Source organism: Leptodactylus fuscus, chromosome 7 (genome assembly GCF_031893055.1).
Source record: "Leptodactylus fuscus isolate aLepFus1 chromosome 7, aLepFus1.hap2, whole genome shotgun sequence".
Taxonomy (NCBI): domain Eukaryota; kingdom Metazoa; phylum Chordata; class Amphibia; order Anura; family Leptodactylidae; genus Leptodactylus; species Leptodactylus fuscus.
Window position 1 is genome coordinate 126,131,115 of NC_134271.1, and position 19,657 is coordinate 126,150,771.

Here is a 19,657-nt window from a genome sequence, read left to right on the forward strand (position 1 = left end):
GAGTCCACTGGATTTTGACCCGAGAAATGTGGAGAGAAAAGTCCGTCTTCTGCATTCTTCAAGCGGAATGTGGGCCCAATGGAAACCAAGCGCAGATGTGAATCCAGCCTGAGATATTCAATAAATATAGGTTTAGACGAAAACATGAGAAATAACTCTACACCCTGCATAATATACAGAGATCCAGTAATGCCCAGCATTCACTATTGTCGGTAATGTACACAGAGCCGCTCCGCCGCTACTTTCACGTCACTCCTGCTACGAAATGTAGATATAGTGAGTCGGAATGATGCTTTAATTCTACTATGTCTTCAGCCTGCAGGTCTTGCATACTACAAAGAGAGGTGAAGAAAAACTATATATTAATTTTTTAAAAAAATTTCGACATGATTCAGACATGACCGCAAAGAACACTAAAGTAGTAGAGTAATGGACACCAATGGAGGCCTATCTGCATGAAACCAACGGATCCCTCTGTCTGCATCTGTTCTCATTGACTGTAACATAAAAAAAAAAAAATGAAAGCTTCCATCATGTTTTATTACATGTGTGGAGGCAGACAGACGCCTGACAGAGGGGGCTCCACTGCTCCATTGCTCTCATCCGGTGACAGACATTAAATAGCCCTCCCTGGTTTCGGTACTCTGGTTGTATATTTTTTTTGTTCCATCCCAACTACCCCATGTAAAATGAGGAGCAAGTTTGTAAGAACAGCCAGGGATGACTAAGTACGGCGCTCAGCTTGCAATCTGTATTGTGTTATTCCTACTAGAAGTTTATGAATATAATTGACAACTGGGTATTGCTCTTCCCTGAATCGGTGCAGGTGATGTGTGGACACACCCCTCTGACAAATAGTAGCCCCCAGTTGTCAATTTATTCCAATTTTTTTTGTAGGAATAACAGAGGAACAGCACAACACAGAGATACAAGAGAGATTTTATAGAGAGTTATATGTACAGTATATACTGAACCAGACAAGCCAGGAGTGCTGACAGATCCTCTTTAAAGCTTATTCACTCGACCGTGCCGTGCACTTGGCTGTGAAAAAGTGTTGTTTTTTTTTTTTTCATGGTACGCTCAAAGGGATACCCATTTTCACGGCTCCCTCGTAGATTTTATCTATTAAGGGATCCATGAAAATGGCCCAGGGAATGACCTGTTCTGTTTCTTCATGGATCAATCACAGACAGTGGTGTGAGTAGATCCTATATTTATCATGGGGCCTAAAAATACGTATTAAGCCCCATCATAAATATAGGATCTACTCACACCACGGCTGGGAAACCCTGTCATGTGAATAAGCTCTTAAGCTCACTATTGTGTCAGCTCCTAATTCTTTGGGTAACTATTTTCGTAGACTATCTGAATCCATCACAATATCCTTGTGTTATATGAAATCATGCGGCTTCAATAGGAAATCACGGGATGCTCTGGAATTCATGTCTCCTGAATGACATCTGCCAGGACTTAGTGAACGCCTGATATAGCGACGTAACATACCTCCTCATGTGGATAGAAGATATTCCGAGGCATTCTCTTCTCCCTTCACGTTTGGATGGAGCTTGTCGTGTTGTGTCCTGGCAGACAATGATGAGTCTGCGGGCTGGAATGTCGCTCATTTTCACTTGGCGACTCTGTACTGGAGCCCATGTCCTGAAAGAGTCTTTTAAGTTTCCGCCAGCTCTCCCGAAGCGCCTTTCTATACTTCCTTTAGTAATAGATAAAAGCTGTTTTATCATGAGACAACGCTTCAGACACACAGAATAGTTAACTTAAAGGAACCGAGCACATTGATAATGTTGTTTAATATGTAGATAGTGTGTTACAGAGCAGGAGGAGCTCAGAGGATTGAGTTCAGTATAATTTATTTAAGTCAAGGTGGCGGTCCTATACATGACTGACAGACTCCCCTTTGTAACGTTGTATATACATAGCTGTCGGTCACGGATAGGACCACACTCCTTGACTCATGCACCTTGTACAGGAGGCCATAGAGCTCTTGGCTTTGTTTTATAGCCAAAGTTCAGCTTACCTCCCAACTTTCAAAGAACTGCAAAGGGGGACAAAATACACGGCACTCTATGAGCGCCCCCACAAATTTATATGTAGTAAGACCCACCCCCGGTCCTACTCACTACCACTTTGGCTCCATGCAATACCATCCGTGTCTTTTTGTGCCCCCACACAATATAACACTCCTATAGTGGCCCTGATACAGTATGCTCCCACATTATAATGTCCCTTTCTAGTTGCCCCAACAGTGTAATATCCTCCTTTATATTGTAGGGGAAGCTAAAGTTGCCAGCTGCCCCATGGTATAAAGTCTGTCTCTTGTTGCGCTACATATATATATATATATATATATATATATATATATATATATATATACACAATTATATATATATGCCCCTTCCGGTGCCTACGGTATAACAAATTAAACAAACAAAAAAATACTAAGCTCACCTCCCCCATTCTCCTGCTGTTCTCTCCTGTCTCCCTTACTAGAGGCCTCAGGGAGCAGCAGTTGCAATGTAAGTGATGTCACAACATTGTGCCTACTTCTCTCAAGACGTTGAAAGCAGAGACAGGGGGCCGAATGGTGAAGCAGGAAGCGGCCGGCTCCCTGCTTCACCATTGTTTTGAATTCCTATTGTCCAGAGGGATATTCTTCCCGCCAACTAGGACAGTGGGGTGGCACCTGAAATCCAGGATAGTTGGAACTTATGGGTACAGCACTGCGGAATATGTTGGCGCTATATAAATAAAATTTATTATTATTATTATTATTATTATGGGTTTAGGGTGACCATATTCATGAGACCTAATTTGCCATACCCACTGATTTTATTGGGTTGGAAGGAAGAACTGTAGGCCGGAAAAGCGATCTGTCATATCATAGCGCCCAATGCTGTATCCACTTTTTAGGAGACTCTTTTGGGTGAGTCTTCTTTTGTAGCTTACATGTAACACATGCTGGTTCCAGCTGTGGGTCTGTATGTGCATTGTCTGGTACATGCAGTAGTTATATAACCCTCATTGCCCTGATTTGCCCTCACACAAAGGCTGGAGTGTTGTAGAAGGGAGGAATGCTTGTTATGCCATACATCAGATGGCCTCTTCCTTTTTGAGGGGGAAAAAAATCCATTAGTAAATATTTTCATGGCTATTTAAAGGGGTTATTCAGGGACTAATAAAGCTTAACAGTGCACTCCCTACAATGGATAAGCTTTACTACTAATATACGAGCATGTCCTCTGGACCCCCGAAGTTTCATTTTGCTGAGCTCAGTGAGGTGCCAGAATTGTGCTGTCTGAGCCCGGCCTCCATTGCAGCCACTTCTGCTCTCCCTGACTTCACCAACTCTTCTCTACTCCGGCCGCGGGTCTATTGAATAGAGTGGAGTCGGTCATGTGACTGATAGTCGGAGTTTCAGCAGTGGTGGTAGAGGAACCAGGTTTGTGGCTCTCCCAGCAGCCCTCTGCAAAGGTAATATATGGACTTTGGGGACTAAAGATTTAAAGGGATGTTCCCCTGAAGGCAAGTTATGCAACTTTCAGCGTGGTTTCTTCCCACGTTCTAAATGGAGCGTTGTTCCATTAATTTCAATGGGAGTGACGGAGATAGCCAAGCATTGTACTTCAGCTATGGATAAGATACAACTTGCTTTTGTGGGAGAACCCCTTTAAGTTTTATTATTCTCTGGATAACCTTTTCAGGTGAAGGCCCCATGTAGCAGGAAAAAAAAAAAAAGCATTCTTTTTCTGTAGCATTTTGCATTGCGCCACAGCACAATCGCAATGTGGAGCTGCAGCCTTAATGGGTCTTACACTACCTATAGCTGGTGTTAGAGGTAGAGCTTCGACGTAAGACTCCCTATGGCATCTAAGTAGAAATAATAACCCCCCAGTACAATAAATAAATCTATAGACATTCAATATTGTGTTACACAATACATCTCTGTGTAACTATTGATCTGCATACCGTCTTGAGAGAATACAGAAAAGGTGAAAAGGATATCGTAAGCAGTATAGAGCCGCGTCCTTACCTTTGAGCCAGCGAGTTAACCCATGGATTGATGCCAGATGTCAACACAATGAGCCACATAGAAGCCATTTGTGCGATTGGAGGAACGTCGTGAGCGTGAAATATTTCATAAAAGCTAATTGTGATGGATGGAAGCCAGCAGACTAGAAGATAAACTAGGATCAAAGCAGAAAGAATACCGTATAATTATTGTTTATTTCTGCATGATGTAGGTTATGTTAGTATTAGAATGAGGTTACATCAAACATACTTTTGTTTTCCAGAAAGGGCTGGATGCTTATCTACTGACACATTACACTGAAAGCTACAATTCATCTATTATTGTTTTGCATTCCCTTACGTCTAAGAAAGACTGACACTTATGTACCAGTGTTTATTTCGATCCTTATTCAAGGGATTGTCCGGCCGTAAATCTATGAGAGAGAGCAATACCGCTCAAAGGTTTGGTACGAGGCCCAAGAATGCGACAAATAAAGTCCCTTTTATAATATATCTAATACACGGCAGCACTCCAAAATGTTAATAGAAAAAATCTTGTGAATGTCATTGATAGGGTTGATCGGAGTTCCAATCCCGATCGGTGATCGAGCAAATTTCACGATCAGGATCGGCTGGAAAATGATCGAAAATCCTGAAATTTCAAGATCGGCTCAACCCTAGTTATTGTTTTTTGTCTTCTTCTATGATAAGATATCACACTACAGCAGTGTAACCAATTGCAGAAGTTCAAGTTAACTCTGCTACATCTGTAGATAATCCTATTTATGTATCTTTTTATAGATGGTTTACAATACTATATAATAACTATAATCCAATATAAGAAGTAATTAATACTGTCCCTCTTGTGCTGACGATTTCTGGATCGCCTACCACTCCCCTATTGGAAGTGGCGGTGTATTGGTAAGGTATTACTTTATTTTATCGCAATGTACACAGATTACAGAACAAGTAGGAATGCCACTTTTGATTCAGAATTACATAGAGGTTGAGGGGTTTTCCTATGGAGATAGTAATGAACACACTGAAATCAAGGAAGGGGGTCAAGTGAAAGGAGAGATGTCTGCGCATGCGCCGGTCTCTCCATCCATTTGTAAGGAAGTTGTGTAGATAGCTGCCTACTCGGGGTCAATTCGCGTTCGGTGACTCCTTCTATTTTAAGTGGAATGGGAGACAGAGTCCTGCAAGCAGAACTTTTGTCTCCACCAATTTTAAGTGGAGATCGAGTGGATCCCATTATAGTCCATGGGGTCCGCAGGTTAAAGCGGATAGCGTTTCTGTTTTTCGGGACCCGAAGAACGGAAACCCCAACGCTAGTGTGAACCTAACGTCGGCTATTTTCAACATAAGTGAATGGAGAGACCTGTGCATGCGCGGCCATCCCTTACTTTACCATCACTTTACGAAAAGTTTGTTCTATTGGTAAAGTGATAGTTTTAAAAAGCATTCTGCACTGTGCTCCATGTAAATGCCATCGAATGAGTTAATGTTCTTGGGAGATGTGACATTATCCGTTCCCTAGATTTGCGGAAATTGCTTTTTATGACATATAATAAAGTTAATGTGGGAAGAAAGCTTTTCAGAATTCTGTAAACTAGGCTGCAAATAGATTATTTTTGGAGTTGAAGTCAGTCCGCTGAATGCTTTCTGCCCATTAAACCAGCCATACTTATGTGGCCACTGATAGAGTTCTAATGATCAAACAGACCTTTAATAGATATGCAGATAAGCTGAGTGACACTTCCCAAGCCAGGTAAGTTCTCAGGCTTTCCTTGGTAAACCCTGTCCCACTCCTCCACCTTGGTATTTATTTACTGCTTTGGCACTGCTCCAGCATTGACCTATATGTCTCTCTTCAGTACTGAATCTTGTACATGTCACATACAATTCCAGGACACCCTAAGCACACACCTCTCAGCGCTCACAATGTGCATTTTTTTTCCCTATCAGTATGTCTTTGTAGAATGGGTCGAAATCCACGCAAACACGGGGAGAACATACAAACTCCTTGCAGATGTTGTTCCTGGCGGGATTCGAACCCAGGACTCCAGTGCTGTAAGGCTGCAGTGCTAACCACTGAGCCACCATGTTGCCCCAATAACAATCATATTTTAGAGTACTTCGCAAAATCTCATGGCCACCCATTGAAAATAATTGACTAAGTTGAATGTCACTAGAGAAAGCCCAATGAAATCCCCCTTTCCCTACCACTGTTTGAGCACTGTTGCCCCTGGATATGTCCTGTAATCCATCTTCATACAGGTCAGGCATGCTCAGTTTCACATCAGGCACATACACACTCCATCCTTGTGCAGGATCACACCACATTACAGTGACCTAGGATAATGCTGGATCAATGCCAAGGAAGCATGGGAAGAGGCTGGACATTTGCTCAGCTTAAAGGAGTTTGTCTGCCTCAAAATGATAGGAAAGAAATGGGGTTTATAACCCATCATTCCTATTCAACTGTTATCGGCTCCTGATACACAGAGAATGGAGCTGGAAGCAGAAAGCTCTTATAGCTTCTTTTATCTGTGCAGTGGCCAAATCAGGTACTGCAGATATAAGCTCCCGTTTAATAGAATTGGAGCTAAGCTGCAGTGACTCAGTTCAGCCACTACACAGAGAACAGCGCTGTCTGCTTCCTGTTGCATTCTCTGTGTATCACCTGCTGAGAACAACTGATTGGTGGGGAACGTCATGGAGTAATCAGTATTTTTAGCTTGGAAAACCCATTTAAAGACTGGCCACTTGCAAACTCAAATGCATATGTGCTAAAATGTTTGGTTTGTTAGCAAGTAGACCTTTAATCACTTTGGCCACATTTACCTGAAGTCATTGTTTCTTTTTAAAGCGAACTTGTCAACAGTCCAATGACATACATTACCTGATAGGTGCTGTCACCCTGAGCATTTTGGTGTTTTATATTTCCAAATCTGTTCAGCTATTTCAAAGATATAAGCCCTTTTAGTGTCTACTAGCCAAGTGGGCGGTAACACTACAGTATATAGACCCCGCCCCAGAGGAACCACAGTGTTACCACCCACTTGTCTAGTATAATCTCAATGACGTATAACTTTGGAATGGCTGAACAGGTTTGGAAATCTAAAACGCCAAAATGCTCAGGGTGACGGCGCCTATCAGATGAGATATGTCACTGGGCTTGTCAGACATGGTGTGAGGTCCTCTTTAAATACTATTCTTACAGCTCCAAGATCAAACAAGGAAAAAAAATATTTCCTAAGATTCTTAATGAATATTGTTCCCTACGGATTACTCATTACAATAGTTGACGTTGCAGTATGGAAACATTTCTGTTGCGTGCCGTGGTTCTTTTTTTCTTTCCTGACCATGTAGTCAGATAAACATCTGAGCGATTTTGTCTGGAAGTTTCCACAGTGAAAACTTCCCATAGTATACTTAATTGTTGAGGATTATTTTTAGCTCGGCTTTTGACCTCTGTTTAGTTGCAGAATCCTACAACATCTGGGAGGCGGCCGAGTACAATATAAAAGGATCCATATCTCCATCCATGGCTTCATATGTGTCGTGTGGACTAATGGTGTTTGTGATATTAATATTAATGGCCCTGTGCATTTTCTTAATGGAATGGGTTTGGGCTTCATAGAAACGGTGGTCTTAAAGTGTTGTGTAGTATACAGGGGCCTTGTAATCCCTTTCCACAAATGGACATATCACTACGTAGTAATTGTGGTCTGGAGCAAAAAGAATCCGCGTCTTAGAAACATCTTGGCTGGACTCTTGTGACAGGGAAGAAAGACATCTCCGATACTACCTGTTTGACTTTAGATGGGACTGCTACATCTGAGGGTAAGTTCACACTGGGTATTTTGGTCAGGATTTTAAAGGGATTCTACCATTAAACTACCTTTTTTTTTTCTAATGAACACGTCGCAATAGCCTTAAGAAAGGCTATTCGTCTCCTACCTTTAGATGTGCTCTCCGCCGTTCCGTTCCGTAGAAATACCGGTTTTAACCGCTATGTAAATGAGCTCTCCGCAGCAATGAGGGCAGGCCCCAGCGCTGAAATACCGATGAGCACGTCCCCATTGCTGCCAGAGAGCTCTTTCCTGTGCCGCCTCCTTATTCTGCAGCAACTCCGCCCTTCTGGCTTCTCTTGTTCTTGTAGTTCTATACAGGAGCATAGAGAGGCCACCCCAAAATGGCCGCCGACCAGCTCCTGTATTGAACTGCAAGAGCGGCTACCCCAAAATGGCCGCCGGCCGGCTCCTGTATTGAACTGCAAGAGCGGCTACCCAAAAATGGCCGGCGGCTGTATAGAACTAAAAGAGCAAGAGAAGCCAGAACAGGCGCAGTTGCTGCAGAAGATGGAGGCGGCGCAGGAAAGAGCTCTTGGGCAGCAATGGGGATGCGCTCATCGGCCTTTCAGCGCTGGGGCCCGCCCTCATTGCTGCGAAGAGCTCATTTGCATACCGGTTAAAACCGGTATTTCTATGGAACGGTGCGGCGGAGACCACGTCTAAAGGTAGGAGACGAATAGCCTTTCTTAAGGCTATTTCGACGTGGTAATTAGAAAAAAAAGTAGTTTAATGGTAGAATCCCTTTAAGGCCGTATCCGCCTCAAAATCCTGAACAAAAAGTCAGTTCTCAGTTCATTCCGGCTCTCAGAAAAAAGAAGCAACATGCTCATTCTCTCAGGCGGATTTGTCTTGTGAAGACACTCCCTCCTCCCGACTAGGCCCTAATGCGGAGCGGAGTGCGCGACTGGACGCCGGTGCATTGCATCGGCATCTAGGTCCAGCTACCCGTATTTTGGACCCTAACCTGAGCCTCAATGTGAACTTGCCCTAAGTCTGACCTTTAAATTTTTTTGGGTAAATATCTTGTATAATACTTTTTTTTTCTTTACTAGAGCCACATGATCTACAGCTAGTCATCTCCACTATTAACATGTAATGCATGTCATTTCTATGATGAGAACAGAAATAAGCTTTCCAGGAAGCTTCCTGTGCTGGGGATTAAGATTTAACTAATTCAAAGCCAACTTGTTCCGTGGGTGTTGTGGAGTAGTGTTATTAGGTTTACTAGGGTTAGATAATACTGCAGCTGTAGGGGTTGTGTTGTATTTATTTTAGGCGTGGAGTACAGTGGAGTGGAGGACTCCTGTTCTTGTGATCAGTGGGGATCAAAGTAATCAAACCTGCACTGACCAGACACTGACCACCCGACCCCCTTTAAAACATTACTAAACTTTTGGACAACTTTAGATTTTCTGGCAGTATTTGTGTCATTAAAGGGATCCTATCATTGGATATGCTTTTTTTCTGACTAACACATAGGAATAGCCTTAAGAAAGACTATTCTTCTCCTACCTTTAGATGTCTTCCATGCATCGCCGTTTGGTAGAAATCCAGGTTTTCTTCAGTATGCAAATGAGTTCTCTCGCAGCACTGGGGGTGGTCCTCAGTGCTCAAACAGCACTGGGGCGTCTCCAATGCTGTGAGAGAACACTCCAGTGCCACCTCTATCTTCTTCTGGAACGATTCTCCCTGCGTTGTCTTCCGTCCTGGGTTTCAATCTTCTAGGCATGCGCAATCTGCTCTGCCATCAGGCCTCGGGCAGAGCCGACTGCGCATGCCCGCGTTCATAAGAAAATGGTCGCTTACACAGCTTACTGTGTAAGTGGTCATTTTCTTGTGGCCGCGGAATGCGCAGTCAGCTCTGCCCGAGGCCTAGAAGATTGAAACCCCGATAGATGGAAGAAGACACAGGGAGAGGGCGTTCCAGAAGAAGATGGAGGCGGCACTGGAGATTTCTCTCAAAGCATTGGGGACACCTCCAGTGCTGTTTGAGCGCTGGGGACCACCCCCAGTGCTGCGAGAGAAATCATTTGCATACTAAAGAAAATCGGGATTTCTATCAAATGGTGGCGCGGAGAAGACATCTAAAGATAGGAGAGTAGCCTTTAAGAGTTAGAGAAAAATGTTATCCAATGATAAGATCCCTTTAAAAAAAATTTAATATACTTGATTAACACATTTTGGCTCCTTTTTGTGAAATCCTGCATCTCTTTATTCTTCCCCTTGTTTCTCTATTGTCTGTCTATTCTCAGAATACAGGCTATGTGAAATGACAAGGAAATGAAGGAGGGGGACAGTCATTTCCAAAGGGTATATCTCAGGCATTATAAAATTTACAGGCGCTTACAAAAATCCCAATCCGAACTATGTTTTCAACCAGTGGTATCTCATCCTATTGGTAAAGCTGCAAGAGATTCTCCTCTTTTATATGACATCAAAAGTAAGTTCTAATGCCTGAAATATGAGAGCCATTCGAAGTGACCATCTCTCATCCATGTCACACAGCCCATAGACTGAACACCATGAGAAGCAGGGAACAGATCTCAATAGAGAAGCAAGGGAAGTAATAAAGAGAGGCAGGGTTTCACAGAAAGGAGCCAATATTTGATGATAAAGTATATTAAATGACTCAAATACTGCCAGAAAATCAAAAGTTTACTTACATTCTAACTTAAATACTTCGACATCTCATCTGTGAGTCATGTTTGCTGCGAGTACACTTCTCTACTATTGGTCTGCAAACTTACACGCAGAGAAAATAAGAACAAAAGTATTACGAAAGTACGAGCGGATGGGCACGTAGTAGCAATGTTGGTCATTGCAAACAAAAGTTCCTCTCTTTGCCTGGCTCCTGGCGATGTGAATGATGGCAACGTACAATACGCTGATCGCCAATATTGGAGTGATAATACCGCCACTAAATAACATCATGCTATAGGGCATGGTGGTCGCGTTGAGTGAAGGCAAACACGCATAGACATCTTCATTAAAGCTGTAATCTCCAAAACCCATGAAAGGTAAAGCAGCCACAAGGATGGCATAAATCCACAGAAAACTCAAGATAATCCAAATACGTCTCTTGGTGACTATTTGTGCGTAACGTAGAGGGAAACAGATTTCCGTAAATTTGTCCACGGTCGTCCACGCCAGGGAGTTTAGTGACGCCAGCTGTAGTAAGACCATTGTGAATCCTACCAGCTTACAGGCAATGCCGTAGTTCAAGAAGGTGCTACCTCCTAAGATGCTGAAAATTGCAACGGAGGTGACACTTATTCCAAACATCATGTCGCATAGGCTGAGATTAAGCGTTAATCCCCAGGTGTCAGTGCGCAGTTTCAAGTGTGACACAAACAGGAGAAGCAGGGTGAGGTTTGCACTGAGGGCACCAATACTCGTGCAGATGATAAGTGTCGCATAGATAAGCAGCTCGGGTGACATCTTCCCCCAGAAGAAGCCGCTGAGGATTCTTTATTTCAGGGTTTGTGTCCACGCGTTGTCACCATCTCACCTGTGATATGCAAAGATGGATAAATATGTATGAGAAAAAAACTGAATTTTAATAGAATATTTTTTGTATTACTTATAAATACAATATTACCATGTACTGGAGGACACCGTGTTCAAGTTTGCGACAGTTTTATTAAAGGTGGTTTCCAATATTTTTAAAAATTAGCAGAAGAGTGTAAAAGAAACAAATTAAGCTAAAGGCGGGTTCACACCTGACAAAAATGGCTCCCATTGACTTCATTGGGAGCCGCTCGCTTCTTTTTTCCGCTACCAAGTAGTAAGAAGAAGTGAGCTGCTCTATCTTGACGCGGATTTCGTGGCTGAATCAGCCACGCCGTTTGTGGTGCAAGGCTCTGGCCCATTCATTTGGACCCAATCCATCGTGGAATGCCGCGACTGGATGCCAGCGCACTGCAATGCAATGTGTACACACTCAGTTCATTTAACTCCACGTGAACTAGAGAGAGAGTAACCAGGACTAGGAGCTTTGACTGCCAGGACTGACAGTGCTGGAATTCGGGGACCATTAGAAGAGGGAGTGGGATTATTTTTATCCTTTGCTAAACGTATCTGCTACATTGCAAATTATAAATAAATAAATACATTTTGGGAACTCCTTTAACCCCTTAAGGACCAGGCCATTTTTTGGTTTCGCATTTTCGTTTTTCCCTCCTCACATTTCAAGAGCCATAACTTTTTCATTTTTCAGTTCACAGAGTCACATGATGGTTTATTGTTTGCGGGACAAATTGTACTTTGTAATGGCATCATTCAATATGCTGTGCAATGTACTGGGAAGCTGGAAAAAAATTCAGAATGAGGTGCAATTGGAGAAAAAATGCATTTGCGCCATTTTCTTATGGGTTTAATTTTTACAGCATTCACTGTTTGGTACAAATGACATGTTACCTGTGTTCTACGTGTCAGTACGAACGCGGTGATACCAAATTTATATAGTATTTGAAATGTTTTGATACTTTTAAAAAAATGATAAACTTTGCAAAATAGAAAAAAAAAATTGTGTCATCATGTTCTAACACCTGTAACTTTTTCATATTTCCATGTATGGAGCTGGTTGTGGTGTCTTTTTATGCGGGACAAGATGACGTTTCTATTGATACCATTTGGGGAAAGATCTGATGGTTTGATCACTTTTTATTCAATTTTTTATAGGAGGCAAAGTGTTGAAAAAAATGCTTTTTGGTTGTTTTTATTTTTTTTGCCGCTACGCCGTTCGCAGTACGGGATAAATGTTTTAATATTCTAATAGTTCGGGCATTTTGGAGCGCGGGGATACCTAATATGTTTATGTTTAATGTTCTTTAATTACTTTTATAGCTAATCTAGGGAAAGGGGGGTGATTTGAACTTTTATATTTTTTTTATTTTTTTAATACTTTTAAAAACTTTTTTTTTTCTTCTGTTACATTTATGATCAGACCCCTTAGGTACCTTGAAACCATAGGGGGTCTGATCGCTCATACTATTCACTGCAATACTACAGTACTGCAGTGAATAGCAGAATCGCAGCACTTCTATTAGACGATGCCTCTGGCCTCTGGCATCGTCTAATAGATCTCGGGCAGAGACAAGCCTGGAAGCCTTCAATAGGCTTCCGGCTGTCATAGCAACCGATCACCGCCCTCATGTGACGTTCAGGAGGGCGGCGATCGGGGAAACATGGCGGCGCCCATGCCGCCTGCGCTGTTTACACGCTGCGGTCGCGTTTGACCGCAGTGTGTAAAGGGTTAACAGCAGCGATCGGCTCGGGCACCGATCGCTGCTGTTATTGGCAGGTCCTGGCTGTATGATACAGCCGGCATCTGCCGTGTATGGAGCGAGCTCAGCGTGAGCTCGCTCTATACATCCCCATGCGACCCATGACGTACAGTTACGTCAAGGGTCGCTAAGGGGTTAAGTCCTGGTTCACATCTGCGTTAGGTATTCCATTTGGGGAGTGCGCTTGGGTTACCCCCCCAAAGGGAATACCGAACACATTGACGAGTGGTGAGCAATGAAAGCACACGGACCCCATAGACTATAATGGGGTCCATGTGTTTTGCACGCAGTGTCTGCACGAATCATGCGGAGAGCAAAATACTTCATGAACTACTTTCCTCTCCGCATGACTTGTGCGGACACCACGTGGAAAACACACAGACCCCATTATAGTCTATGGGGTCCGTGTGCTTTCATACGCTGACCGCTTGTCAATGCGTTCGGTATTTGCAACAAGAGAAGTGAAGTGTTTATGGATCCAGTTGAATGTTATGGGACCCAAGTTTCCTATGTGATTGGGGCATCACCACCACCCCATTCACTTCTATGGAAATTTCAGAGCAATGATCTCTGAAAGTTCCACAGAAGCGGATGGAGCAGTGCTCACATATGCACACCACCACTTTATTCACAGGAGGGACTCCAGACTTACATGCTTGTAATCTTTGGGATCTAACTTATTTGAATAGGGTTTAACTCATCCTAGTACAGGAGTAGACAACCTTCGGCACTCCAGCTGTTGTAAAACTACAACTCCCAGCATGCATACTGGCTCTGCTGTTCTTGGACCTCCCATAGAAGTGAATGGAGCATGATGGGAGTTGTAGTTTCACAGCAGCTGGAGGGCCGAAGGTGGCTGACCCCTGTCCTAGTAGGTAACCTCATTAAGTATGATATCTAATAGAACATCATGTATCTTTGGGAACTAAGAGGCTTCCTGTATGACACGATAATGGACTGTCTATTTTACACACATTTGTTGCCGCCTGTTCAAGACATTTTGATATCTCTTGGATTCATCTGTTTACCTTGGCTGACAGGTAACAACAGAGTAAACCAGAAATCACTGATGGGACTAATGAGTGATTACAGTTTATTTACATTTTAATTAATATTTATTGTTTGGATGTTGACAAAGCAATTAGTTTCCTAAGAGCATAAAGTAACGAGAATGGGATCATTTAGGATCACATTGGCAATTTCCTTTCCACAAGATAGATCTGGGGGGGTGCGACACTTGGACCCCGTACAAATTAGCTCTTGTAGCAGCCTCTGGGTGCCGACATCTGCTAGTAGATGCCCAGTGTGTTCAAGTAATAGGAGCAGTAGCCCTGTCGACTGCATAGTGGTGCTTTGGGGGCGCTATATTGCAACTCCTATTACTGCTCGTCCACTAGAAGCATCTGGCTATTGCAATAGCTGATCTGTGAGGGGTTCAAATGTTGGAACCCCCCAGGGGCAACAGGGTGGCTCATTGGTTAGCATTGCAGCATTGCAGTGCTGGAGTCCTGGGTTTGAATCCTGCCAGGAACAACATCTGCAAGGAGTTTGTGTGTTCTCCCCGTGTTTGTGTGGATTTCCTCCCATTCTACAAAGACATACTGATAGGGAAAAAAATGTATATTGTGATCCCTATATGGGGCTCACGATCTACACAAAAAAAAAAAAAAAAAAAAAAAATGTTGGACCCCCATAGATCAAATACTGATAAACCTACCCCGACTATCAGTATCAAAAATAGATTTAGGTCCATAAACCCCTTTAGACTAATGATATTGGCTAATCACATTTTCATATGTCCTAGTTAGTGGAGTTGCGTTGGGCTTTGGCGTTGAACATGTCGGCTGCTGGGCTTCATTAGGTTTATTTTAATTGATTTCTATTTTATTTATTTATTTTTTTAATCTTTTTTTATTTTTATTTCCCTTCTTTGTGTGCTTTCATTAGTTCACCAAAAAGAAAAGAGGGACATGATTTATTTTTGCACATTCTGTTGTAGTCTTGTTAGACCTAGCAGTTCCGTCACTTGACAGATTTGCAAGTGTGATCGCCAGGAGCCATGCAACTGTCCCTTTTATGTATACATCCTTTACCGAGACTTTTTTGTGTACAAAAATCAAGAAGGCAAAGACAAAAACATTTCTACCATTCTCTGCTGGGAACCAAAATAAAGTCCCTATTACCGTATATACTCGAGTATAAGCCGACCCGAATATAAGCCGACCCCCCTAATTTTACCACAAAAAACTGGGAAAACTTATTGACTTCAGTATAAGCCGAGGGGGGAAATGCAGCAGCTACTGGAAAATTTCAAAAATTAAAATGGTTTTTGGGTGCAGTAGTTGCTGGGGAAGGGTTGGGGGTGTTTTGGTTGTCTGTCTGCCCCTTCCCTGAGCTTGAGGACTGTGTTTTTTCCCCCACTTGGAATTCAGCCTGGCTGTATATAGGGTATCTGCAGTGCTCCTATTAACCCCTTCCCGATGGTACAGCAGCACTGCAGATCCCCTATATTCAGTAGACCGGGCACTGTCAGACACAGGATACCTAATGTGTTTGTGTTTAACAGTAATTTTCTACTTCTAGGGAAGGAGTGATTTAGAACTTTTAATTTTTTTTTTCTAAAGCTTATTTTTTTTCACTATTTTATTGGAGATTCTATACATTGATATTGCGGCTGGTCATAGACCCCCCCCCCCCCCCCCAAAAAAAATAAAATAAAATGTATTTTTTTTGCTGACTCGAGTATAAGCCAAGGGGGGCTTTTTCAGCACAAAAATTGTGCTGAAAAATTCTGCTTATACTCGAGTATATACAGTAGGTCTGTACTTGTGGGCTTTTGTTGTACTATAATGTTTTATTCGTTTAAAACGTAATTACAGTTATAAAAAAAAATCAGAAATGAATAGCACTGGTGTCTATAACAAACTTTGTAATATATCTTATTAAAGAAATGTATTTTCTTCTCCACTTTTCAGGCACAGTTATTTTCTACATATTACTCTATGAAGGGCTAGAGGACACACTCAAATAGTTACTGCTACCCTGTGTTCTTTTAACACTGCTAGGTTGTAGACCGTAGGTTGCCTTTGCACAGATTGAAGCTATAAATGAATTCACCAGCCAGCAATAACTCCCTCCTTTCTTCATAAATCCCCGTGTTTGTGAGGATAAATACAGAGACAAACCTTATGTAAAGTAGCCATGAAACTGAAGTTAAGGATCAAGAGAACTGCAAGGGAACAGATCTCTTTCATAAGAAGTTTTGTGACTTTTTCTTTTACACCACAAAATTGGCATAGAAGATTTATATCCCCCATTGTTCTTACACCTGGTACACCACAATATAAAGGCAGAATTGCGTTGTTTTGTTTGTATTGGGTTTTTTTTATGAAAAATTAATAATAATTTAATTTAATAAATTTAAGGTAACTTCTAAGTTACTTAGACCAAAACTTGGCACCATTAAGAAATACAGCTCATCCTGCTAGAAGTCGTCCAAGTACAACAACCTCAATAAAACAAAAAATTATGGCTTTTGGGTGCTTAAGGGGTCAAAGAGAACCCCCCACCTCTCCTTTCATGTCTTGTTTATTAATATTCCTGTTTTTCATTAAAAAACAATCCCGGAGATGTTTTCTTATTACTTCGTTCCGTTCCTCTGTTATTCCTCTTAGAAATTTAAGAATACATTGACAACTGGGTGTGACCAGATGGGTCTTGTCTAATCAATGCTGACGGTGTTAGACTGTGTAAGGACACCCCAGGAGAATGGTAACACCCAGTTGTCAATATGTTTATCCATTTCTTCACACAACAATCTCGAGTTTTAAGAAAAGATGCTCCAGACTTGTTGTTCTATGGAGAATATAAGTATTTGCTAAATCGGTCATGTCAGGAGAGGTGATGGTCCCTTTAAGAACTATTCTAGTAACTGGTAACATTTTCCCAAAACTCTATTTTATTAGACATTTTACAATCTTTGTAACATTATACTTCTATAGTATTGGCTGAACATTTCGATACAAAGCGTATCAGGCAGAATTGACTATATTACAGTTGTATTACATTGTCTACACATTATATATAGGTTTTCTTTTGCTATGGTGGGTTACACAGTATACACAGTACATGACACTTACAATAGACTAGACTAACATTCCTTAGACGACTATTCACATTGCAGAATATACTTTTTACTTTGGCATCAGATGTTTGCAGACTTACCAGACGGGTGGTGGATTCTTTATTGGAAAGTGCAGTTGTAGAAGAGCAGCTCGAGGAATTGTGCAGGTCTTAGACGGTGCCTGTGTGCGGATGAGTAGTAGATGTCTATGGATCAGTGATCAGATGACATGCAGCATCCTGTTTTATCCAGCGCTTGCTAGCTGACTGAGGCACACGAGTGTCTGCGCCTTAGAGACACAAACTCAAACAAACTATTCCGCCCGCTTGTACATTTTTATTGCTTGGGCATATTTAGCCAATTTCCTCCTGGCTACATTTCGAGCCGCATCATGTTGTTTAGCAACAGAGGCGATGGCGGTAATCTCACATGAGGTTTTATTGTGGTCATTATAGTTGATGTATGTCATTTTTTTTTCAGGCTGTGTTAATTGGCAAAGAGATGGCGGTAATCTTCACTAATATAATAATTGCTAATGGATGTCAGGCTCAGCGGCGGTGCGGAATTGTTCAAGCCTTGACGGTGGTTACATAGACTGTTAGGTCACAAATGGAATGGATAACGTATACGTAAAAATATACAATATGTACAAAATTCCTAATGAGAACGGACATGATAATTTAGGATTTTCTCATTCTTTCACTCTCAAGTGTTGTTACTAGTCCCAACTAGCGTAAGTTCATATGGCGATATTTAATGTCCGTTGCTGTCATCCATCACAGGATGCAAACAGACATTAAAAGACACGTGCAGATGCGATCATCTCTGTCTGGTGTCCATTTGCATCCACCCCCATGTAAAAAAAAAAAAAAAAAAGGATGTTTTGTTTTTTTTTGTTTTTTTTACTTTATTTTTACTCCATTAGTCAACTACCATTAATGTCCGTTGCTTTTTTTGTTTAGTTTTTTTAGTGAGTTTGAGCCAATGCCTTCAGTAGGAATGAGGAATATAAAGTAAACTTTTGTACTTCTCCATTCTGCCAAATCCACTCCTTGCTTTGGCAGAATTTGCACCAAAAAACACAGCTTTTCCACAACATTTGGTTTTAGCCCTAGCAAAACAGTTTTTGTTTTTTGGGGAGGGCGGGGGTTGCAGCATTTTTCTCTGCTTTTTCCTTCTCCTATTAAATATATAGGGAGATGAGATTCTGTAACTAAAATTAATGGGGTCTTCCCATCTCCGCTGTTCAGCCAAGCTGCCTGCAATGTCTGCTTCTCACTTCCTATATTTCTCTCCCCTCATCCCTATTGCTGTACATGACACAGAACACTTCTGCAGGTCAGATAATCTGCAGATTCTTGTACAGAACGGACTCAGTGCTATCTGTGTGGTTACATAGAGAGATAATAGACCAGGCTTTATCAGCAAACTGCAATTATCTGAATGAATTGTCCTGCTGGCAAGAGCAGTGAGTGACGTCACTTGTCCTATAGGTCCGTGGTTATAGCAATGCAGTGTAAATAATGGGGGGAATACATTCACAGCAGGCAAACAAAGCAGAATTTCTAAAGCAATATATTTAGGAAAAGGCTTCTATTTACATAAGCTACCAGTATAGCTAGGATCCTTAAGATGGGACAACCCCTTTAATGCACTACGTTGCATTTTTGAAAAAGCGGCTTTTCTGCAGCTGTTTCCCCCCCCACACACACACACACAGTGTGAGCCAAAATCTCATTTGCCTTACTGGTACTGTAAAACCCAACATTTTTTCCTCTGCGTTTCACCGGAGGCCAAAAATGTTAAAATGCTGTGTTTCTGCAACATGACGTTTTAGCCTTAGGTCAGGGCCCCATGCCGCGAAATTACTACATTTTGGCTGTGGCGGAAAAAAAACATTTATGTATTGAAACCCATAATGTAGGGTTCCCATAGTTTTTGGATGGTACAAAGCCTTATTTTTGTCTATTTATTGCAGGAAATTTATTAAGACTATTTAAAGTCTACGGCAGCCAAGAACTGGCATAGATTTCCGGGATAACTCATGAAATGTGGGAAAAAAGAGGAATCTATGAATAGGGACTATTTATTAGTTCTATCTATCTCATATTATCTATCTATCTATCTATCTATCTATCTATCTATCTATCTATCTCATATTCTGTATCTATCTGTCTGTCTGTCTCCTATCTATCTGTATCCTATTCCTATTTGTCTATGTATCTGTCTACTCTATCTATCTATCTATCTATCTATCTATCTATCTATCTATCTATCTATCTATCTATCTCCTATCTATCTATCTATCTATCTATCTATCTATCTATCTATTCACAAACCTGCATATATTTTACAATAGCCTC

At 41.7% G+C, this 19,657-nt stretch overlaps 2 protein-coding genes across 3 annotated transcripts in view; one reads left to right on the forward strand and one right to left on the reverse strand.

Moving 5' to 3' along the window:
* The window catches only part of SEC23A (SEC23 homolog A, COPII component), a 61,385-nt gene that overhangs the window by 27,575 nt on the left and 14,153 nt on the right, over positions 1-19,657 (forward strand). The gene's annotated exons all lie outside the window — the stretch shown is intronic.
* On the reverse strand, positions 1,549-17,473 carry LOC142214233 (adenosine receptor A3-like). Its single transcript, XM_075283099.1, has 4 exons — positions 17,396-17,473; positions 10,634-11,394; positions 4,049-4,202; positions 1,549-1,711 (listed from the first exon to the last, which is right to left on the reverse strand). The coding sequence occupies exons 2-4, from the start codon at positions 11,322-11,324 to the stop codon at positions 1,549-1,551; spliced, it is 1,008 nt and encodes a 335-aa protein (XP_075139200.1). The 5' UTR covers positions 11,325-11,394; positions 17,396-17,473.